Raw genomic sequence first — 25,426 nt, 5'->3', positions numbered from 1 at the left:
TTTTTTACAAATTTTAAATTTTTGTACTGCAAAATTGATTCTTAAAAAAAATCAAAGGCAAAAAGGAGAAATTTTATTAATTTTCTGTCCTTGTAAACTCTTTTCCGCTTCACAATTTCAAGTCTCACGACCAAAACAACTACAAAGACACGCATTTTCCGTGAGACTTAACACAAACATAACACTCCATACACAAATATATGCAAAAAACGATAGATAACCGAGTGACGACAACAAACTATCGCTCATTAATGTGTTTAAAAATTACCTAACGCTAACTGAGTACTTGTAATGAATGACTCAAAACCACACAGATGTGTCTTTTATTCTTACACATTGTTATTATTATTACATGATAAACAAATACTCACAATACATGCAACTTGCCAACTACTGTACCTCAACAATTGTCTTCGAAGCATCGGATATTCAGATGTGAGACCTTTGTGAATCAGTCAAGACGTTTTTTTTCTTATCGTGCGTAAATTGAAATTGAAAGTTGTTTCGTGATTGTGACAAAAGTGAAAAAAATGAAAATGTCAATGTGAAATAAAAAAAAAGTGAAGATTTTCTACAATTGCTTCAAGGTCGATCTAAATGATTCATTAACAAGATTTTGTGAGAAAATTTTTAATGACCTGTCACGAAAGATGTTATTACATTATTTAAGAACACATATCAAAACGTAAATCCGGAAAAATCTTTATTTATTCACATATAGATGTATGGGGTAGACAAAAAGTTGTCAGAAATCGATCGGGCATATTTTTTAATTTTTTTGCATTTTTTGAAATTTTGGGATTTTTTGAAAATAATTATTTTTTTAATTAAAATTTAAAAATTAAAATTAAATAAAATTCAATGAATAAATTTAAAAAAAATTAAATTAATAAATAAATTTTTTAGGGCCAGAAATTAAAAATATATTTTATCAAAAAGACCTTTTGACACAGTTGGCATATGTCTTTTAATTATTTAATTAAATTAAATAAATTATATAATTTTATTTAAATTCAATGAAATTGATTATTTAATCAAGGTAAAAATAAATCAAAATAATTATTTCAAAACCTAAAACTAATATTTTGAATACATTAATTTTTTTATTCGAAATAATTATTTTAATTAAATTTAAATAAAAATAAATTAATTTATTTAATTTAATTAAATAATTAAAAAATTGTCACTATGTCAAAAGGTCTTTTTTTAAGAAAATGTATTAATTTTTGGTCCCAAAAAAATTAATTTTATTTATTTCTAATTTTTTTCTAAATTTATTCATTAAATTTAAGTATAAATTTTAATTAAAATAATTAAAAAAATAATTTTTTTCAAAACTTCCAAAGCAAAAAATGCTTGTTTTTAAATTAAATTTACAAAAATTAAAAAAATTTGACTCATTGATTTCTGACAACTTTTTGTCTACCCCATACATTCATTTACAAACTCAAAATAGTGCAAAACTTGGAAATTGTGATCATAAAATAAAATAAATCTTCACATTTGGATAAAATTTCGGAGAATGAATCGTTATTTGAGGTAACAGAACGGACTGCAGCAGCAAAAAAACATAAATTTCGGACAAATAATATTGTTAGAATGTCATCAAAGGATTATTTTATGATAATAGATTGTCATTAATAGTGCTTGTTTAAGGATTATCGCAACGATCCTTTTATATTTAGTACTCCATACCGAATAATATTTTATTTTGTGTATATGAAGAGATAAAATAACAAAAAAGGAAAGGAAAAAGCCAGACAACACAACATAACAACTGTGACCAAAACCATAAAGAAAAGGAACAAAGGTGAAATATGAGACCGTGTGGAAGGATTGTAATAAAAATACTTGAGCTGGTAAGCAATTTGTAAAATTTGAAGACTTTTTCTTCGTGAAAAAAAACCCTTTTTGATAATTTTGATTGCCATTGTCGTAATTTTTGCGCAAATTTTATTACATCCTTTTTCAGTCCGACTTTTCTTAATTAAATTTTGCGTCTTTTTTGTCATCTCAACATCTTACAAGGAGCTTTTCACAAAAACCAATTAAAGTTATAATTATTTCTTTTCTTATTTTTCTTTTTTCCATCTCATAAGTCGTCTTACCTTCGTATTTACCGCAACACTTATGTATTCAACCCTCTCATTTCCGTTAAAATTAATCTTAATGACGCACACTCATAAATATCATTTCATTTTCACGCTTAAAAAGGCATCGCATCCATTTAATGAGCTTATTATTATCATCAAGAGCAAGTAAACAAGTAAACGATGACCCGGTTTTGCTCTTCGCTCTCATAACTTTATTTGTGTCGCCCTTTAGCAAAAAAAAAAAAAAATGCGACAAAAAGTGATAATAAACCATTATTTAGACCGTCGTCGTTACGAAAGTAGGTGACGACACTTTATCGTCACTAAATCATTCTCACGTAAAAATTTGAAAATGAAAAAAAAAATTCATCCGTCTTCGCGACGAAAATTGTTGCTTTTTTTTATCTTTTTCACTTTTTTTGAAGAGCATTGTGTTGATGGAAATAATTTTCAAGATTAATGTCTTCTTTTGTCTTTCATGCCATCAAAATGAACACCTGATGAAATTACAGCAAAGAACAATATTTGGCGTCTCTCTATAATAATTTTTCATCGTTTTCAGACCTTCTTTGACACAGATTAACACTTTTGTTGTTATTTTCTCGACCTTCATTGAAAATCAAACTACGACGATGAAAAGCGTTAGATTTTTTCGGATCGCATTCATTTATAAATCCTCCAGTATATGCCTTTAATAACAAAAAATGTAAAAAAAAATCTATAGAAACCAACAAAAAATTGTGATTTATGATCTAATAAAAATGCAAGGTGTGACACAAACCACAGTTTTTTTTGTCACAGATTCCATGGCAAACATGATGTATGAGTTTTTAAGGGGCTTTCCGTTACTTTTTGTGAATTTTTTGTCATTTATTCCCTCGCAGAAAATTATCTGTTAAAGGAAGTAATGGGATGACATTTTCTCTACCTTCGAAGCTTTCTTTGTTGATTCCATAAAAAAAGTTTGACGAAGGATGGAAAATTAGATGAATGATCTAAAAAAATAAAAAAAAAAAAATAAATAATTAAGTGTTATTAAAATTTATACAATTTTTTAATTATTTTTTTTTTATTTTATTTTTTTTTATTTTATTTTTTTTTTTTTTATTTTATTTTATTTTTTATTTTTATTTTTTTTTTATTAAATTGGGAATTTTATTTAATTTTTTTTTAATTTTTTTTAATTATTTTTTTTTTATTTATTTTTAAAATTAGGTTGCTCAGTAGGAAATGCAACTTTTTGTATTTTTTTTTATTTTTTTTTTTTTTTTTGATTTTATTCTTTTTTTTCATTTTATATTTTTTATTTTATTTTTCTTTTTTTAAACAATTTTATTTTTTTTTAAATATTTTATTTTTAATTTTTAAATTAAAAAAAATTAATTAAAAATTAATTAATTTTGTTAATTTTTTTTTTCATTTTCTCTTCAAAAATAAAAAAAATATATATTTTTTTTATTTTTTCCAAAAATATATTTTTTTTTTTTTAAAAAGTAAAAAATAAGGGCCTTAAAAACGAAAATATAAAAATTTTTTTAGAAGTTGAAAAAAATTTTTTTTTCTATTTTTTATATTTTTAAAATATTTTTTTCAATATTTTTTTTTTTTTTTTTTCTAGATTGGATGTGCTTGTTGTTTGATTGCAAAAGGTATCACAGATTTGGAAGAAGGACGAATAGCAACGAGAAATCAAAAGTTATCAAGGTTAGTTTACCTTAAAAAAAAAACGACAACAAAACCATCCCCTATCTTTAATTTTAATATAATCTATCGAAATTACTTTGACATACTATTAATATAATCTCTTAATATTAATAATATACTCTTTATTTAATATATTATTAATATAATATATATCATGCAAAAAATTCCCTGTTCGTTTTTTAAAAAAAAACTCATTAAACAATTATTAATCCAAAATTCCGTTATCTATATTTTTATTTTTATTTTTCTTTTTTATTTTTTCATTTATCATTATTTTTTTTTTTTTGAAAATATAAAAATTATTTTAGAAGTTGAAAGAAAATTTTTTTCTATTTTTTATATTTTTAAAATATTTTTTTCAATATTTTTTTTATATTTTTTTTTCAAAAAAAAAACTCATTAAACAATTATTAATCCAACATCCCTTTCCGTTATCATTTAATTTTGTTCTGCTTTTATTACCAATTTTCACATTTTATGCCCATTAATTTTTTTTATATTATATTTTTCATCAAACTATATCCAAACAACATAAAACAACAGAGAATGGAGTCTGCTTAACAACGTGACATGGGACGGTTCTGGCAACACGTTTGTCAATATAACATTTGGCGGATATTTAATTATCACAGCACTGATGACAATTGTGAGGTTTGTACAACATTTTTTTTTTTATTTATTTTTATCCCCATAAAAAAAATAACAATAAAAAATATTAAATAAGCCGATTTTATCGATTCCGTTAAAAAAAAATAAATATTTGTCACTGTTGGGTATGTCGCGAGTATGTGCGAATGGATATGAGATGATTATAAAAAAAAAATAAATGTGAAAAATGCAATGATAATTTTATGCTTATATACAGAAAAATACACATAAAAGTTTTAAAAGCCAACATTTTATGGTTTGTTGGTTGATATGTGGTCTAAAAATGTGTATTGTTTCATTGTGTTTATCTTTCCATATACACAACTAATTGTGGTTTCTTTCGGTTCTTTTGTGAATAACTTGCTAATATCTAACATAATTCACACACTTGAGTCATTACGAGCCAACAATCCAAAGTCGCATTATTATTATGAACAACGACCATGAAAACAACCATTCAGGAGACGTTTTGAGCTCAAGAGCGACTTACATGAGTTGTTCCGATTGAAATAACGAAATTTTTAGCGTTTAAAATTATTCGTATCCTAAAATATTTCCTGCGATTATTCATTGGGCTCAGGTGCACATGACTGTTAGACGACATCATAATTTTCACTCCATATATAGTTGGCTGAAACTTCGATATTAACACAAAACCATTAAATTTTCACATGATTCATATCCGATTACGAGTAATTATTTATAAAATATGCGTGTATTTTTGTGCTTCTATGCAAAATTCAGCTTACCTGACAAAATAATTGATTTACGTCATACACTCTCTCATGCTCTATGGGCGAAAAACGGGTCATATTGATCGCTTAAAGGATCAGGTTGACCTCTCAGGAGCCAAATTGATCCCCTAAAGGGAATTTTTTGATCACTTGAGGGATCGATTTGTTCTATTAAGGGGTCAATGTGATCCCTTATGAGGTCAAACTGACTTAAAGGGATCAAATTGACCTCTTAACGGAACAAATTGATCCCTTAAGGGAACAAAAAATTCCCTTAAAAGATCAATCTGACCCGTTTTTCGCCCATAGGATGTACTTGTTCAGAATAAACCTAACGGCAAAAAGCAGCAAAATAATTTATTTTCCCTTGAATGTGTTTTTCAGATGCATCGATGCGAGATCACGTCCTCATCTATTGGAGAAAATACTGCTGCTGCTCGGTGCATTAATGTTTTTCGCTTGTGCTGGACTCATTTTGGCATCTCTCGACCAAATTTTGCCCGAACTGTATGACAACGCCATCACATTAGGCACTTTATCATTCGTTGTTGGAATGTTGTACTTAATTGACTTAGGAGATCCCATGGCACGCAAAATACCAACAGCAACGCAAACGACGAACGACACTTCGTTGCAACAAAAACCGCAAAATCTGCAAGTAAATACGGGAGTTAACACGGGAACAGACACATGGAGACGACAACAAATGACGACGATATCAAAAGATGCACAAACAGGAACAGATTCGTTGCCGGGAACGCCGATACAGACTCACGTGAGTCGTTCTTCGAGTACAATGCGACAAGTTATGCCTCCATTTAACTCTGACACGATGGATGACATGCACGAAGTTGATTTTGTCGAGACAAAAAGTTATCCGCAACGACAAAGCCCGATTTTTTCCAAAGTTAAAATCGGAAATGAACGAAAACCTGTAAAGAATAAAGACAGTATAGGCAGAAATTACATAAATCGTGGATTTTTGGAGCAATGGGAAGAAGAAGAGCCCGTTTTAGTGAATAAACCTCCATCTGTTAGTCCAAGTCGACACACACGTTCGCCAGATCCGTATCATTCAAATACTTATGTTCAAGCTCCTGCCGTCGATAAGGGCACTTTAAGTGTCATTCGTAAATCGAAACCCGTCCTTTACACATATTATCCGGAATTTAGTGAAGAAATTGACGAAAAAGATCAAAAAGACGACGATCAACCTCCTCGAATGCAACGAGGGTATGTAGCAACAGCTGCTGCAATGTGGGATAGTCGTGTTAGCCAAAAGTCATCATCTCGACAAAGTACGAGACGAGCAGGATCCCAAGATACGAATGTTTAACTGTTAAAAAAAAAATGTTTAAAAATATTTTCCAGTTTGTTTTACAAAAAAAAAAAAAAAAAAAAAAAATATGTTGATACTCATAGAACCAAAATGTATTCCATGTTTATTTATTTATTTTTTTTTATTATTTGTTTCAAGGACAATAGTTCAATGTTGCCTGCCAACAACCACATCGCTATTATACACAAACATTTGCCATATTGTGTCTGTGCAAACATAAACTAGATCAACCTCCTATAAAAATATTTTCGTTTTTCGCTATTTTAAGAGTCAATAATTTTTGTTTGTGCGTAAAAATTGAATTAAAATCGATTTTGAATATCATACGGACTTCAAAAGGCGTTTGGAGTATTTTTTTTAGTTTTGTTTTTTAAGTAAGTCATGAAAATTTTGATATTCTGAAATTCAATTAATAATGAATCGCGATTTTCAACGATTTCTTCATACAATTTTGTCTCGTTCAAGTATTTTCACGTTTCAGGATCAAGCGATTGCGAACAAATCGAAAATTGTTAATTCACAAATTTCTTCAAAAAATGATAAAAAATCCAACGTCGTTCTCGTTCCAATGAAAAAAGCTTCTGCTTATATTTGCGAAGAAATGTTTTCGGAAAATCCAAAAGAAACTCCTCCATTGTCTTATCAATACGATACTTTGAGAGAACCTGAAAATATTAAAAAATCGTGTAATGAAAATTTTTCTTACGAAAAAGAAGATTCATATAGTTACCATCCCTTGAAGAAAAAGTCTCCTGATGTTATCGAAAAACTTGAAGCAAATTCTCCTCCAAATCCGAGTAATCGAAACGGCATTTGTGGACCAATAATCGTTGAAAAAGACGAATAACTGCACAAAACTAAGGAATAAAGATGAAAGATAAAAGATTATCAGAGCTGATACAATGAGCTTTATATGTAAATTCATCGCAAATTTATTTAACCAACAGTAAAAAAAATCTTAAGGCCGCTCCAATTTTTTTTTTTTGAACTTTTGTCCCATGCCCTGTTTTAAAAGTAAAAATCGAATGGACTAAAATAAAATAAAAAGTTAAAAATTTCATCAAAAATTAAATTTTTTTTTTGTATTTTGATAATTTTTCAAGAAATTTTCAAAAAAAAATTTTTTTTTAATTTTCTATTTTTACTAATTTTTTGAAAATCATATTTTAACATAAATTTTCTTCTCTAAAAATGATTTTCATAAAATTACTGAATTTATTTTTAAAAATTTTTTGACAGTTTTTTTTATGAAATTTTTTTTCTTTAAATTTTAATATGAAATATTTTGAAATCTATTTTAAATTAGCGAATCTCAAAGCAATTAGTTGAAAAATCATCAAAAATTTTATTTTTCGCTCCAAAATAAAAAAAAAATTAATTAAAAAAGTTAAAATTTTGACATTTTTTTATGAAAAAAATATTTTTTTTATTTTTCAAAATTTTTGAACTTATTATTGATTTATATTTGGAGCGGCCTTAATTATTTTTAATAAGAATTTTATTGTTATTATGTAACAGTAACGTTCCATAAAAAGAAGAAGGGTCAACGTTCGAATTCTTTATTAACACAAAATTCAATTAAAAATTTTTAACAAAGCTTTAATGATCCTATTTATAACACAGTAGCTGGCAATACGGTAGTTAATCGTAAATTAAGTGTTTTTTTTTAATAAGAATTGAAAAAGAGAAGAAATTACAAAGTAACAAGAGTTTGGCTTGCTCGAGCATGAAATCGTCTTCTTCAATGATTATTTTTTGCATCATCATGAGCTAAAATGTGAATAATTTTTTAATCATCTTTGTAATATTTTGCTTTTGATTTAAAATAGTTTTTTCCTATTATTTGAGATTTTCCCGTTAAAATTTTATTTTATACAAAAAAAAAGTTATACAGAATTCAGAATTTATTGAGCTGAAAATTTAATTAAAAAATTGTAATTACTTGAACTTTATAAATTTTGAAAAAAAATAATTTTTTTTTAATTTTTAAAATTTATTTATTGGATTTTATTTGAAATGCGCTCAAAAAAATTTTTTTTTTGTTAAAAATTCTTTCAAACTTTTTCCTTATTTCAGTACCACACAAACAATTCGCGAAAGAAAAAAGTGATTGAATTTAATATTCGTATCCAAAGATCATGATTCACGTCAACTATCATTGCCTATTCATTACAATAAATTTTATTGATAGTAAACACGATAAGCTTCAGGTAGGTAGTACATAACCTCCGCAATTCCCGCACAACCAAAATATTGTTAGGCACAGCCAATATTCAAAACGGCAAAATTATTCTTCACGCACTTTTGTACCCGATTTTCAGAAAAGTGCTTTGAAAATTGCAAACATTTATCACGCTACATCATAGAAGCTATCGAGAAAAATAGTTATATCGATAAGCAACGGCAATCACTAAGGAAACGCGAATAAATAAAGGCTCCGTTGTACGAGGAAGAAAAAATTTTGAGCACATTCAATTCTGGAACTTTGACGAAATCGGTTTGGAAAAAAAATAAAATCCCGAAAAAAAATCTAAAAAATAAAATTAAATTTCAAAAAAAAAAATCCGTGTGTGATAAAACTCCAAAAGTGCTCAATTGTCAAAAGGATTCTCGCAAAAGCGTAATATTGTTAGCTCAAACGGAAGTCGGAAAATCGTTCAAGGCTACGATTTCTGCAACGAAGAACGGAAACAAGTTTGATTAAAACGTATCAAAAATAAATTGCTTACTGTGTGCCATCTGTTCACATAGTAAAAGTGGTTAGCTTCAGGCAGAGTGTAGTTAAAAACTTTTGCAAAAATTCCCGTGAAAGTGGTAAGTTGATGAAAAAAGTGAAAGAAAAAAGTTTGTTGTTCTTGCAAATCAATCAAACATTTTTTTTTTAGTTTTGGATTCAGGTCATATTGTTTAAAATTAGTAGTTCTAGATTATTTTTACACCGAAATTTCTTGTACAAAGCTTTCATTTTCATTCATTTATGATTTGCATGAAACTGCGCAATTATTATTTACGAAATCGATTGTCCTGATTTTTTTCGTGTTCTATCTGTTTGTGTGCGAAATACTTGTTTATATTTAAATTTGGGGCTCAACAATTGTTACGTTGAGGTTTCCTGAATAAACAAACACGATAGTACACGAAAATTGTGGAAAAGTAATAAATTAATCCATCAATTTTTTTTTGTTCCAGAAAAAACATCGCAAAATGTGCGATCCTTGCTGCTTACCGTATTGCTCGCCATGCGATCCTTGCTACTTGTGCAAACCATCTTGCTGTTATCCATCGTTGTGCTGTAACCCCTGCTATCCATGTTGTCGCGATGTATGTCGTCGCTATCATCGGTTACACTTACGTTACTGCACTTATTGCAAACTTTATGTATAAAATTCATGTTTTTTCTAATTTCTCTTCCGTAAAACAAAATTTAACATTTAGGATAAGTTGATATAGGTATATAGGGCTCTTCGCGTTTTTTCTATGTGAAAAATCCAAAAAGATGCCAAAAAAATTCTTACGTTAAAAAGACATTCAACTTTCGTTCGGGAAAAAGTTGAAAAAGTCCTGAAAAAGCATCGTTGGGATTTTTTTTTCAATTCCTTTCAACAAACTTCATGATTTTCCTTCGGTTTAGAATCCTTGGCGTGATTGGCGATGCAGACCGTTGATTGTCAGTAATAGCACAAATCAAATTTGGCCAACGTGGAATCTGAAGAGAAAAACTCCAAACATACCGGATATTTATTTCGAGGAAATGTACGATAGATGTGGCAGAAGATGCTATTAACTTACCCCCGAAAATGTCTCGTGATAACCGAATTTTGTCTTGTGTCGTCTCGTCTGTGATTCAAATACTTTTTTAGGTAATGATTTGTTATGAGTTTTTGTCCCGATGGTGCTTGCATTCGATGTTTAGAGGACCAAAAGTAGTTCTTCGTTTGTTTTTTGACGTTCCTGTAAAAAAAAATTACTAAAAATAATCAACATTTAAGTTACTTCAACTACATGTCGGACTGCAATAGTTTCAAAGAAGCAAGAGGAGCACATTTTACAATCACAGTCACTTGAAAGGTCTTCATTTCGAGGATTTTTTGTTAAGTACGGAGTATCAGGTAAGAGTTTTTCTCTCTAAATATTCAAAATAATTCAAATTTTTACCTTTTTAGAGTAAAACATGCCTTTTCTCTTCAATTCTTGTACAAAGCTGATCTTCAAAGTATCGATACAACTTCTCGTCACGGCATCAAATGTTCACAAAAATACATTGCAATGTCATTAGATGCCCTTTTGCATGAAAAACTCTTGTATATTTCCGATTGACTGTGAAATGTCTCCTTTTACTTGTTTTTCATTACGTTCAATAACATTCCAAACGATCCTTTGCGGATTATACGGAATGTAAGTATTATTAACTTTTATTATGAAAAAATTCACTTATGAAAACTCACTTTTAGGTTATATCCCAGAATTGACTCCATTTGACTTTGCCAACCAACCAACGCTTTAAATCAATAAAATTTTTGTGCTTCTCCAAAGTTCTTCCTTCATTTCCGTTAAACTCGTAAAAAATTTTAGTTTTCATAAAAAAAAAAACGATTGTCACTGCAAGAAAAAGAAAAGTTTAGCTTTAGAAATTTTTGCACAGAGTCTTGAAATTGTTAAAATTATATTTAATAAGAAAGAATATATAAGAAAAAAATTATATTTGAATAGTTCATAAGGAAAAGAGAGATAAATAAGAGAAAGATATTCAACGTTGAACTGTTTGTTAGAAAGAAAAAAAATATATATGAGAAATGTTACATTTTTAAGATATTTTAGTAAAGTAGCGAGTTGGAAATATAAAAAAATATTTATGAATAATGTTAAAAATTGTCAACACAGAGATCTCTATAGCAGTTGTCTACATAAGAAATATTTATTTAGGTTTAAGCAAATGGTAACAATGCATTGTTGCCGAGTAAAATTATATTACAAAGCAAAAAATCAAGCAATGTAACCAAACTATTTAAGTTTATGGAAAATTCCAAATAAATATTTTTAAGAAAGTCAAGTTAAGTTGATTTTTTATCAAAAATTATTTAAAAAAAATGTAAGTTGATATGTTTAAGAAAATTTCACTTAATGTAACTTCCGTTCATTCCTTAAGACACTTTTTTGTATTTTTTTTTTTTTTTTTTTTTTTTATGAAAAACATTGCTCAGGACAAGTTTCATGGGAAGGCGTTTTACGAAGAGATAATTTTTTTTTTTTTTTTTTTTTTTTTTTTTTATGAAAAACATTGCTCAGGACAAGTTTCATGGGAAGGCGTTTTACGAAGAGATAATTTTTTTTTCCAAATTTTCAAAAAAATTTTTTTTTTTTTTTTTTGATAAAAAACATTGTTAGGTAATTTTTTTAAAATTAGGCCGCTCCAAATTTTTTTTTGAACTTTTTGTCCCATTTCAAAAGTCGAAAATCCAATGGGGCAAAATAAAAAAAAAGTTAAAAATTTCATCAAAATTGATCGTTTTTTGGTCTTTTTTCATATTTTTTCAAGAAATTTCCCAAAAATTTTTTTAAAAAATTCCAATTTTTAAGAATTTTGGTATTAAAAATCGTATTTTAACATGAATTTTCTTCTTTAAATTTTTTTTTGGAAAAAATTATTTTTCAAATTTTTTTGACAGTTATTTTTACGAAATTTTTTTGTTTTAATTTTAACTTGAAATACTTTGAGATAAATTTTAAATTATCAAATCTCAATGAAGATACCATAAAATCAACTAAAATATTGATTAATGACAAAAAACTGTTAAAATTTTGTCATTTTGTATGAAAAAGTATTTCAATTTTTTTTTATTTTGCCCCCCCCCATTTTGAAAAAAAGATTTTGGGACAAAAAGTTCGAAATAAATTTGGAGCGGCCTTATTAAATTAAATTAAAAGATACTACTGTCCAAAAAATTTAATTAAATGCAATTTTTATCAAATTTGAGCCTTTGTCGAAAGAATTTTTTGTTCAAGTCGAGGATACAAATTGTTTTGAAAGTTTAACAAATTTTACAGTTTGGCAAATTTTTGATGTTTTCTCGATAAAGTATCAAAATGGACTTTTTTTATGTACCAAAAACAAAGTATATAGTATATGTAACATATATACAAAAAGCCGGTATTTGAGTCATATGATCGTTTTAGTACTTCAGTTCTTTGCTACATATGTAACGTGCTCGCATTGATGCACATAATGAATAACGAATGTAAACCATTGAAGCTGAAGGTCTACATTCACCGCCGTATAATACTAACACAAGTAACTCTATTACTACTTAAAATAACTTTACTACTGCAGAATTGGTAGTTTTTCATGTACGCGCGTACCATCAACTATAACAGCAATAACTAAATAGCGGTACAAATAAAATGGCACAACAAAAAAGTAAAAGAGCTACTACTTCATCCGAGTTTTCATACAGTTTAGAAGTCAGTTGTGCAGAAGACTTGCGAGTGCGCAGATGTAATAATCAATTCGCGGCGCTATTTATTCAGTAATTTTTTGTTATTATTATCTCTTCTGACAATAGTTAACACAAAAAGTGAACAAATAATTGGATTTCAAAAAAAAGTGTACTTGGAAATTTTTCATCATCATCATTGTTAACCTTAATTTTGCTCGTTATTGATCGAAAATCTGATACTTTCTGTGTTTAGTTCCAATTATTTGCCCATTAAAGCAAAAAAGAGCAAATTTACAAACTATTTGATACTTGAGCAACCATACAAAGTATTTATTTACTTGCAAAGAAAAAAATCCATATATGAATATTTTTAATTGCATTAATTGATACACACATAAAATTGTGCAAGGTATCATAATTCATAATATTCATCGTAGAACTTTGTAAATAGATGAGTGTTTTTAAAAAAAATAACAGCAAAGTAACCGCATGCAGTGGTTGGCCTAAAAAAATATTTATTTATGGATTTTTAATTATTACATTAAGACCATGAAGAGTGATTATTTGCTTCAATAACAACAACAAAGCATCTCAGAATATGAGCATCTGACTTAAAATAATTCATTGGCTGATCAAACCACAGAAAAAAATTATTATTATTTCTAAACTAATTGTTTTATAGAACGAATTAGTTGAAAAATTAGCGAAAAGTGATTAATTTTTTAAAAATTGTTCTTAATTAAATAATGACAAACCAAAAATTGAACAGAAATTAAAAAAGTGAAAAATTAGTGAAATTTTAAGTAAATATTAAATAAAAAAAATAATTCGTGACCAAAAAAATGTTCTCTTCATGCTTATCTTCAGTTGCAAGCAACATACAGGAAAATTATTAAAAAAAAAATAATTAAATTACTCTCCGTTATGTGAAAGAAATAAATCAGCAACTCGTCATAAAACCACATCTTGCATTATAATTGAAAAACAAGCACATTCTTCGCAGAAAGGTGCACGCACTGATTAACGAACAAGGTAAAAATTGTTGTTTTCTGCACGTTCTTCTACTTTTTTGAGCTTTTGAGAAGAAGAGCAAAATATCGCTAATTTTTTCTGCGTGATGAATAGATTTTGACACTTTAAGTTGATGTTAATGGCTTGACGATAATTAAAGTTGACTGTATGGTGCGTTATGACGAAGAGAATAAAAGCTTATAAACAATGAGTTTCTTACTGCCTCGCGGGAACGGGACTTAATTTTTTTTATAAAGGTGTCGATCGTGTACAAGACAATAGTAACCGTTAGAGAAATGATGGTATTGTGAGAAGAGTAAGCTTACTCAGAATGAAAATTTAATGCAAAAAATGCAAGCTTTTACTCAAATCCATTGAAGCCGCTCCAAATGAAACTCAATAGTTTTGTCCAAAATTTTTGAATTAAAAATGGGGCAAAAAAAATAAATAAAAAATTTTTGAAATACTTTTTCTTCATACAAAAAATGCAAAATTTTTCAAAATTTTTTAAAAAATTTCGAACATTAATATTAAATAATTAATATGAATATTGTTTAACGTTCAAAAATTTTTGAAAAATTTCGCATTTTGTATAGGTTTAAAAATTTTTTGTTGTTTTGAGTTTTTTACATTGATATTTGTGTATTAAAAATTAATTTAAAAACATTTTTATTAAAATTGAAAAAAAAATAATATCATAAAAATAACTCTCAAAATTTTTCTGTAAAAAAAAATTCAATAATTTTTATGAAAATTTTTTTAAAAGAAAATTCAAAATACGATTTTCAATACAAAAATTACTAAAAAAAAATAAAAAATTTGAAAAATTATGAAAATTTTCCAAAAATTGGTAATTTTTGACGAAATTTTTAACTTTATTTTTTATTTTGCCCCGATTTTCGACTTTTAAAATGGGGCATATATATATAGATATATGATAAAGAAATCGTTTTGTGACACTTTATTTACAAAAATGTTTTTTTCCATCAAATTTTACTAACGAAATGCAACTCCAAATAGCAGGAAAAACAAATTTAAATTTTATGTGTAAATATAAACATAAACAAGTAAGCTTCATATAAAATAACAACAAACAAGCAACATCAATAAATATCGGGGTCAAGCAAGTAAATAATTTGTTAGTGTTATTTTTCTTTCGAAAAAGAATACGTATTTTAAAAATAAACGATAGAAATTTCATGAGTCATATATGTATAAACTCTCGTATTCGCGTTCCCTTTCTTTTGTGACTGCTTTTGTATAGCTGCGATCGAAGCGAATAAAGAAAAAAAACGTAAATAAAGTTTTTATGTTCATGTCTCAAGTACTTTATTTTCTTCTTCTTCTTTCAACGACTCTATATGCGAAGAGAAAAAAGAACGGAGATGATGATTATACCCGGTAGGTAATAAAACGAAACCGTAAAAGTTGAAAAAGTTGCGAGTCAGTCATTTTCAAATAAAGTACAACATTTGAAAAAATTTCCAAAGCAATTTCACTCATTTGTTTAGAAAAAGATGACACACTGTGCGATATTCATGTTAAACGCTAAAAACAAAAAGTTACAAGTAGTAATAATTAGCTGCGTATTGACAGCTTTTTACATCGCAAATATATTTTTTGAACGTGACTCGCTACCAACAAAATTGTTAATTACTGCGGGAAAAAGTTGTGTCAGTCAACATGTCATACACGTGATTGCACATTTTTTTGCATAAAAATATCAATTTACTGCAATTTCACCCTATGACTAACTAAAAAAATGTCTATTTGTTCGCTATTTTATGATTATAATTGAAGCTTGAAATTGATCAAAAATTATGGAAAATTTTTTGAATGACTTTTTGATGGTTCTTAAGCTTGAAAATTGAAAGATATGAAAAAAAGTAAAAAATCCGTATTTTTTTTTTTTTTTTTTGAAGTCAAGTTGATGATTTTTTAACTCATTATGAAATTCATTAAAAATTACAGATTTTTTTAATATCGTTAATTTTTAGAAAATTTTTCAATATAAAAATTTAAAAAAATATATTTTTTTTTGAAGATATTGAAGCAAATAACAATGTCTTGTTAAAAGATGAGATTTTTTTTGCAAATTTTTTACTGAAGAAGACAAAAAAGAAAGAAAGTGAATGTCAGCAATATCAAATCATTATAGCATATTTTCGAATAAACAGATAAAAAACAATAATTATGTTGTATTACAACCAAATCATGACATTTTAAAAATTTTAACATGAACATTGTAAAAAATGAAACATATATTTTTTTAAAACTTAATGAAGAAGAAGAAGAAATATGAAAGAAAAAATTTTTTTTTGTCTTTCTTCAGTAGTAAGTAGTTGATCATTATCAGTATTTTATATATTTTTATGACCGCTTCGTTGGGTGATATCATTGTAAAAACTTAATGATATGGCGGAACACGAAAACACGAGCTTAAAAATTGTGTAGGTCAATAATCTCAAGATAATCACATGATATAAATAGGTCTATGTCAAGCGGAAATATTAAAAATATCTGATATTTAAACAATAAAATGATTATTTGTAGAAATTTGGATTATTTTTGACCTTGAACCCGTTTGCTCTTAAAACCATATGTCAACTTCAAATTTCTAATGTTTCAATTGTAAAGCATCTTTAGGCCTTAAATAAACGAAAAACAATTAGAGCATGTTGATACTCTTATCAGAGGAACAAAATAACCTTTTTTAAATAAGCCTCAAACTTTTCCATGGAAATTTTATGAAATTTTTATTTTTTTGAAAAAAATTTTATTTTTACATTTTTTTTATTTTTTTAAGGCCCTTAAACTTTTCCATGGAAATTTTAGAAAATTTTTATATTTTTGAAAAAAAATTTTTTTTTTTATTTTTTTTATTTTTTCAAAAAATAAAAATTTCCATTAAAATTTTAGAAATTTTTTTTTTTTGTTTGCATTTTTTCAAAAAAATAAAAATTTCATGGAAAAAAATTTTTTTTTTTTGCATTTTTTCAAAACCCTCAAACTTTTCCATTTTTTTTTTTTGATTTTTTCATAAAAAATTTTTTTAAGACCCTCAAACTATTCCATGGAAATTTTATGAAATTTTTATTTTTTTGAAAAAAAAAATTTTTTTCTTATTTTATTTATTAAAAAAATTAAAATTTTATTTATAAAATTTGAAAAAGTCACGCATTTAAAAATTTATTTTGTCCCTTTAAAATAATAATTAAATATATTGATTTTTTCATAAATAAAGCTTTAGAGTAGGTATATAGGTCTCATTTATGGGCGAAATTTAAAAAATCGCGTTAAAGCACTCACGCATGACGAAAAAAAATTAAAATTTGATACGCAGCAAGCTAAAAAATATTTTTGAACAAAAAACAGCCAAACTACGATGAAAACAAACTAATGATGATTACTCTTTTAAGAGCTCTCCCATTACTATCATTGCTACTTATTGCAATTGTTGTCACTTTTGATCATTTTCATTTTCTAATACATATTATTATAAACACAAATTTCGACGTACATTGTCTATAAAGCTATAAAATGTTAATACCAAAGGGGTTTAACTCTGCACTGAAATTGCTATTTGATGCCATTTGTGTTGGCAATTCATTGTGTCTGATGATGATTACAAAAGCTCCATTTTATATTTGTACATTTGTTGTTGAAACTGAAAGCCTCTTTACAAAAATAATACATTTTAAAGCATACATTTTTATTGTTTTCGACATGAATGTGTGTTATTGAACATGAAATTCCATGAACAAAAAAAAAATGAGCTCAAATGGCTTTTTGATAGAATTTTTTTAAAATTTTTAAGGTTTTTCTCCATACATAACGGGACGATAGGCATGATTGAGCATGATACCTCCTTCAATTTTGCCGCTTCTGGTACGTCTTCCGCTCAAACGCATATTTCCATCTTCTCCCCACCAAGAGTCGCTCCATGAGTTACGAATCTTCCAATAGAATTCGCCTCTCTCGTCGAAACCATAACCAACCAAAGCCACAGCATGCGAGCAATATGGGGTTTCAACGCGAGAATGTCTGAAAACTCCCTGTTTGTAAGGTTGCCATTCCGAAGCATCAACACAAACGGAAAGAACGCCATATGTATCCAAAGCTTCTTTAACTGCTTCGTCATCATCTTTAATTTGAACCCATGGAGTATCGGGATTCAACCAAACCGACTTTTGTTTTTGCTTTTCTTGACACGTGCCCCAAACTCCGGTGTATGGATAATCTTTTTCATATGCAAAACCTCCGTTTTTAGCTAAATGCTCCATGGCTGTTGGCATCCATCCTCCGCGACATCCGCCATAAGAATACACGCAATCGACTAATTGTTGTTCAGCCAAATCTCCGAGGTAGTTCGTTTGTCTCCAATAAGCATATTCAACGGCAGCTGCTGTCGAGAAAGGTCCAGCATGATCCGCATGTTAGTTGATCGCGTACTTTCCATTCGTCTTTACGGAAGCGTTTTGTCAAATCGAGTTCTCTTGGAGGAGGACGACCATGACCTTTTCCATTGTTTCCGTGATTTCCGTGATTTTCATGATTTCCAGGTTTTTTGTGACTTTCGTGATGACGCGTTTCTGGAGGCATCGCAACTCCGCCAAAACGTTGCAAAAAGGCTTCCGGTGTCAAATCGGAATATTTATTGATAGCTGCCACGTATGAAGCTTCACCTTTGGCGAATTTCTCGTTGTGATGTTCGATTTTTTTCTTGTTGTCCAAGAACGTGTGCATGCGTTGCGTTTCTTTGCCGGGCGACAAAAAGAGCTTTCCATGTTGAAGTTTGAATTCTTGCCATGCTTTCTTGTCGTCTTCGGTAATTTCAGCATGCGCCAAGGCTGTAACAGCCAACAAGGTAATGAAGAATTTCATCTCGTTACTTGTTTTAATGAACGAGTTGAGACACTAATGAGATACAAATGTTTTTTGATACCTTTTATATCGATCGAAATTAGGACAAAATTTTGCTTTTTTGACGGAAATATTTTTTTTGAGAACACTTGATCAAACAGGAAGAGCAAACATTTTAAAAAAGTTCGTCGTAGATTGACGTCTGAAATATAAATTGATAGTTTAGTTAGAAAAAAAAGTAAATTTTGAAATCGATCCATAAAAACAAATAGGGTCGCTCCAAATTTTTTTCTATGTTTTTGGGGAAAAATTTAAAAAAAAATAAAATTTCATCAAAATTGACATTTTAAATTTTTTTTTCAATTTTTAAGAATTTTTATATTAAAAAATGAAATTTAACATGAATTTTCTTCTCTAAAAACTTTTTTTTTTTTTTTTTGAAATATTTTTTAAAATTTTTTTATGAAATTTTTTTGTTTAAATTTTTAACTTGATATACTTTGAGATCAATTTTAACTTGTTAAATCTCAATATTTTTAACATAAAATCAACTAAAATATTCATTAATGATCAAAAATTGTTAAAATTTTGTCATTTTGTATGAAAAAGTATATCAAAACTTTTTTTTTATTTTGCCCCATTTTGAAAAAAAAACCTTTTGGAACAAAAACATCGAAAAAAATTTGGAACGGTCTAATTTAGATAGAAGAATTAAGATCGAAAGTACAATAGAAAATTGCCCTGTATCACTAATTCAAGTTTTAATTCTTGATGGTATTGAGCTTAAAAACACGTGTATTTTTTTGCGTAGAATATGATACAAATATTTGCCTAAAATTGACGTAAGATAAAAAAATTAATAAAAAAATATTTACGCACGCGTTTCATTTTTTTTTTTGCTTAGAAACTGAAAATCATTAACATTTTGCAGTTTTAGATTAATTTTGTGTCTTTAATTACCTCTTGAGAAATTTGTTCGTGTTCCCTTCATTTGAATCAGATATTAATTCAAACTATTCAAAATTAGTCTTCATTTAAATTTTTCAAGGTTTTCTTCAACAATAATTAGAAAAAATCTCGTATTTTTATCTAAAATGAAAATCTTTCTACTTCTAAGCTTCTTCGCTTTAAATTTACCTGAATTTAAGATCAAAGCAAGGTTTTTACTTTCTATTGTTGTTTAAAAGCAGACAATTAAAATCAAGCGCATTATATTTGGGTCAAAATGCAATTTAGCAGCAGACAAAACCTTAAACAGTAAACATAACACGGGGCAATTATATCAATAAAATAAGCATTAAATTAGATACTTTACAAAAAGATTTTTAACTTTTTTCGGTAATTAACATATTATTACGACTCTTTTCGTTACAACTGACAGCCAATTTGTATAAACAAAGATAAAAAAAAATAAAAAGAGCATTAAAGAGTGAAGTTTAAACTATTTATGAAATAGTTTTCATTTGAATTTGTTTGTGATTGTTGAATGAATCTTGCCTTGATGGGGCAAAGCGTGCCATTTATTTGAATTTTATGCAGAAATTGCATCACAAAAGGTAATTATTTGACGAGACTTTGCATGAAATATATTCAAGTTGATGAATTTTTTCATTTATTTTTCTACAAAAATTATCGAAAAATTGATTATTAATTTTTTTTTTTTTTTTTATTATTAAAAATTAAAAATAAAGTCCAAAATTTTTGATAATAACTATTTAATTTCAAAATTAATTTTAAAAAAAAAAAAAAATTTCAAAAAATTTTGAAAAAAAATTCAAAAATAAAAAAAAACTATTTTCATACAAAATGTCAAAATTTTAACAATTTTTGAGCGAAAAAATTTTTTTTATTTTTAAAATTTTTTGAACTTGCTAATTTAAAATAAATTTCAGAATATTTCATATTAAAAAAATTTAAGAAAAAAATTTATAAAAAATAACTGTCAAAAAATTTTGAAAAATAAATTCAGAAATTTAAAAAATTTTTTTTAAGAAGAAAATTTAAGTAAAAATATGATTTAAAATGTATGAGGAAAAAATAGTAAAAATTGAAATTTTTTAAAAAAATTTTTAAAATTCATTGAAAAAGTAAGGAAAAAGATCAAAAAATGGTCAATTTCTTGAAAATTATGAAAAAACGTAAATTTTTAACTTTTTTTTTATTTTGCTCCATTGTATTTTTGACTTTTAATTTTGATTTTTATTTGGAGCGGCCTAAATAATTAAAAAAAAACTTAAAATATCTTTCCAATAGGGGAAATTTACGTCACCTCAGAGAAACAAAAAAGCATCATCTAACAACAAAAATTGAAACATAAGGAAATATTTTGAAACAAAAAAAAAATTAATCGCTTGAATAAATTCTAATTTTTCGTTCGCTAACAAGCAACCAAAGAAAGAAAATATTTTGTTCATTCAATTCTCTCTTAACGTTCGAATATTTGTTACATGATCACTTTATTGCATTACAGCAACAGAAATTTGTTAGTGACGAAGCAAAAATATTGCAAATTCATACGTCGGCCCTTGCGATGGCATTTCCTGATATTTTAAGAGAATTATTTCCATCGTGCACTTGTTGTTACGGAAATGAAGAGCAAACAAAAAAAAATACATCTCATTTATCATCATGAAAAAATACTCGAAAACAAAAGAAGCAGAACCATTTTAAGCCGAAAAAAGAGTCATGATGATGAGTTAACGCTAGATGATGCAAAATGATGATTTATTTTGTTTTCATTAGTAACTAAAGCAAGTTGTTTCAAAATAAGATAAGCAGACAATTTTATTAGTTTATTGTTTTAGTTTTTCTCTCTTTCGCTCTCTATCCATGCTTATTAGCATATTTGCATAACATTAATGTGGTTTTACAATCGACAAAATAAATTATTCGCATAATACCAGCATAATGTCCCAAATAATATTGTTGTGATACATTACATACTGTATAATTTATTATTTATGAAAGTGCTTTTAATAATAAGTAGCATGGATTTGATGATTTAATTAGTTCATTATGACGCGGTTTATTAAAATTTTGGGTTAAACATATGCAAAATTCTGTTTGTGTCAAATTCTGTTTTTGGGCCATAGGAGATTGCATCAAAATACGGGCAACAATGGATGAGAGGTCATAATGAATTTTTAACCTAAAAATATTTTATGAATGAGTCGAAAAATTTAAATATTTTTTAATTATTTATTTTTTAATTTTATTTTTTTTTTCAATTTTTAATTTTTTTTTTTTTAATTTTTATTTTTTTTAATTTTTTTTTTTTAATTTTTTTTATTTATTTTTTTTAATTTTTTTTTTATTTTTTTAAATTTTTTTTCTAATTTTTTTTTTATTTTTTTAATTTTTTTTTTTTATTTTTATTTTTTTTATTTAAATTTTTCTGAAATATTTTCGTCTTTTATAAAAAAGAGAAATTGTCTCATTATTATCATCGCTAATCAAACCAGCGAATATTCATGCTGCGCGACAATAATTGATAAAATTTGAACAAAAAACCATCAGACAGCCGTCTCATTTCATATACTTTCAAACAAAAAATAATTTTTTCTACCATAAATTGCCAAATTAAAATTTCTTGCTGTGACGAGGAAATTAAAACAGCAGCGCGCGAGTCGAGACCAATTTGTCATACATGAACGATTATTTGACCAAAAAGTAAATTAAAAAGAAAATTTAACGATATTCTACGCGGTTGTTGACGATGACGTGAATACTAATGAGCTGGAAACTAAAAAAAAAATTTTTTTTGTAAAAATCTTGGGTCATCTAAATTTGCACGTGATGGAAGAGAAACAAAAAAAAGCGAATTTAAATTATTATCAACACAGATGGGAGTGAAAACATGTAATAATGACGTGAAATGTCGCCAGCAACAATGTGATTGTGTCATGCATCGATGCATCGAGTGTATATGCAATATTTAAGGTACCGCTATTTGAACCTATATTTCGTATGAATAAGCGAATTATACAAAAATATCGAAAAAACGGGAAATTAGAACACTTTCACTTGTTTCCCGTTTTTTTTTATTTGTTTGTTTTAATTAAATTTTATTTTTTTTTTATTTTTAGATTAATTTTAAGAGCTCTTTAATATGTTTTTAATTAGTTTCATACAACATCAATTCCAAACAAAGGTCTATTCAACACATTTGTTTAACAAATTTCAAAAATGTCTCCAAAATACGAAAGAAATTTCAAATGAATGAGCGCGCCAATGTAAAAAAAATAACAAAAGCCGACCACAAACACATGAACGACGAAAAAAGAAAGCAACTTTTCTTGAAAATGAAATTATTTAAAGATTTTAATAAATGAATGAATGAAAATTATCAGCAAGAGTAACGAAGAAAGAAGGTACAAACGCGTGAACATATGAGAAAATGTTTTGTTTATGTTTACTTTGCGATGAAATCATTAATTTTTCTATTGTAAACACTCAACAATAATCAGTAAAAAAATAACATCGAAAGTCTCCTACAAAAGATAAGATTTGAAGAAGAAAAAGTGAAAACATATGTGTGAAAATTGATACAAATGGAAATTTATTTTACGATTCTTATCTTTCTTACAAATGACGTCAATCGGTGTAAAATGTCTTTTAATGAGAGTTTAAACATTTGACATTAAGGAATATATGTTAAAAATTTAATTGTCTACTTACTACTAACATTGACCTTTCTTTTCGATATTTTGAAGAGCTAATGTGATAAATCGCACATATGCATCTTTTACAAACTGAGAAAAATTAATTTTAATTTTTTTTGCCGTTTTTGAGATGTAAAAAAGCTACTAAATTCATATATTTAAATTAAATCCAATTTAATCAGAAAAAATTTCCTATCTGCACTTTTGGGCTATTTGCTGTTTAATAATGAGATAAATCGCACATATGCACTTTCATACAAAAAAAAATTTTTTCAAAATCTTCTAATTTGAAAGTTTAATTCAATTTTTTGATTCCAATTAATTTATTTTTTTTCATAGGCCGCTCCAAATTTTTTTCGAACTTTTTGTCCCAAAAACTTTTTTCAAAATGGGGGGGGGGGGCAAAATAAAAAAAAAAAAAATTTGAAATACTTTTTTATACAAAATGACAAAATTTTAAAAGTTTTTTGTCATTAATCAATATTTTAGTTGATTTTATGGTATCTACATTGAGATTTGATAATTTAAAATTTATCGCAGAGTATTTTAATTTAAAAATTTAAACAAAAAAATTTCGTAAAAATAACTGTCAAAAAATTTTGAAAAATAATTTTTTTGAAAAAAATTTTAAAGAAGAAAATTCATGTTAAAATACGATTTTTGATACAAAAATTCTTAAAAATTGAAAATATTTTTAAAAAATTTTGGAAAATTCCTTGAAAAAATATGAAAAAAGACCAAAAAACGGTCAATTTTGATGAAATTTTTAACTTTTTTTTTATTTTGCCCCATTGGATTTTTGACTTTTGAAATGGGGCATGGGACAAAAAGTTCAAAAAAAAATTTGAAGCGGCCTAAAGCAAACATAAAAAACTCGAAATTATAAGAAATTTTGAAATTTTTGAAACCTAAAAATTTAGCTTTTAGACCATTTGTATGCATATGTGCGATTTATCACATTAGCCCTTGACTTAATGCCGAAAATTTATGTCGTTATGTCGTTAAAAGGGTTTTCGGTGCGCATTTTCATTAAATTTAATGATCTCATATTAAAACTATTTCTTCTGAAGAAAGATGTTACATTTTCTAAATGATTTTTTTGCTCATTGTCATCTTTAGCACTGAATTCGCAACCATTTTAAATGAACCCAAATAAATTTTTGACACGATAACTTTTACTTCTGCTTTTCTCCGCGACAAGAACGGTTCGTTAATCGATAAACATCAAAAATAAAAAGTTACTTGGTGACAGTGACACACTAAACTCCATTTAAACGAACATTTCGGTCTCTCATTCGAAAAATTCAAAAGCAAAAAAAAAAACTTGAAATGATGTTTTAGACTAAAACATCATCATCATTTAAATTAACGACAGTTGTCGACATTCAGACCAAAGGATACCGCAAACATGTTTCAACCCAGACACTTCGGTATTTTTCAGTTTATGGAACCCAAATTTCGTGTTTTTGCCATTAGTTGAGCTTAATGGATCACGAGAGAAAGTCTCGAAACACGAGAGAGAGAAAAGGAAACATGTGGGTTTAATTTTCTATTGAAACATTAATTTTCGCGATAGAGTGATAGATTAAGAGCCCAAATTCTTGCGAATCAACTATCACATAACTAACGGATTTCATTTGCATGTTCAGAACCAGTCTGTAACACAGAGAGAGATGCATAAAATTCAGTCTATTAATTTTACGTAACACATGAATTACTCTAATTTATTTATTGCTTTTTGCGTTGTTGCTATAATTTCCATGCTATACAGAGCAGTGTTGTTTATCAAATGAGATTTTCATGTAATCGCATATAAAACAAGTTTAATTTCTTTTTTGATATCGGTGAGTAGTTTAAAAAAAAATATATGTTGGTCAGACAAAACTTCGTGTAATGCGAATATTAATTTTAATTGAATTAGAGGTCAATCTATGAAACA

The 25,426-nt window shown here is 26.9% G+C and overlaps 3 protein-coding genes across 3 annotated transcripts; 1 reads left to right on the top strand and 2 right to left on the bottom strand.

The window, feature by feature from the left end:
• The first annotated feature begins 1,727 nt into the window (after positions 1–1,727).
• Positions 1,728–6,540, top strand: LOC134827219 (uncharacterized). The gene is made up of 4 exons (XM_063839800.1): positions 1,728–1,859; positions 3,712–3,797; positions 4,341–4,448; positions 5,564–6,540. Exons 1-4 carry the CDS (start codon positions 1,818–1,820, stop codon positions 6,513–6,515), a joined length of 1,188 nt encoding a protein of 395 aa, XP_063695870.1. The 5' UTR covers positions 1,728–1,817; the 3' UTR covers positions 6,516–6,540.
• Positions 6,541–17,720: 11,180 nt separating this feature from the next.
• LOC134827360 (cathepsin L-like) lies at positions 17,721–18,434 on the bottom strand. The gene has a single exon (XM_063839960.1). The coding sequence runs from the start codon at positions 18,256–18,258 to the stop codon at positions 17,776–17,778; it is 483 nt and encodes a 160-aa protein (XP_063696030.1). The 5' UTR covers positions 18,259–18,434; the 3' UTR covers positions 17,721–17,775.
• LOC134838356 (cathepsin L-like) lies at positions 18,356–18,847 on the bottom strand. The gene has a single exon (XM_063853873.1). It carries the CDS (start codon positions 18,845–18,847, stop codon positions 18,356–18,358), a length of 492 nt encoding a protein of 163 aa, XP_063709943.1.
• Between the last annotated feature and the right edge of the window lie 6,579 nt (positions 18,848–25,426).

The sequence above is a fragment of the Culicoides brevitarsis genome, chromosome 1 (genome assembly GCF_036172545.1).
Source record: "Culicoides brevitarsis isolate CSIRO-B50_1 chromosome 1, AGI_CSIRO_Cbre_v1, whole genome shotgun sequence".
NCBI classification, from domain to species: domain Eukaryota; kingdom Metazoa; phylum Arthropoda; class Insecta; order Diptera; family Ceratopogonidae; genus Culicoides; species Culicoides brevitarsis.
Note: the sequence above shows the minus strand (reverse complement) of the source record. Positions and strands in the feature narration are given on the sequence as shown.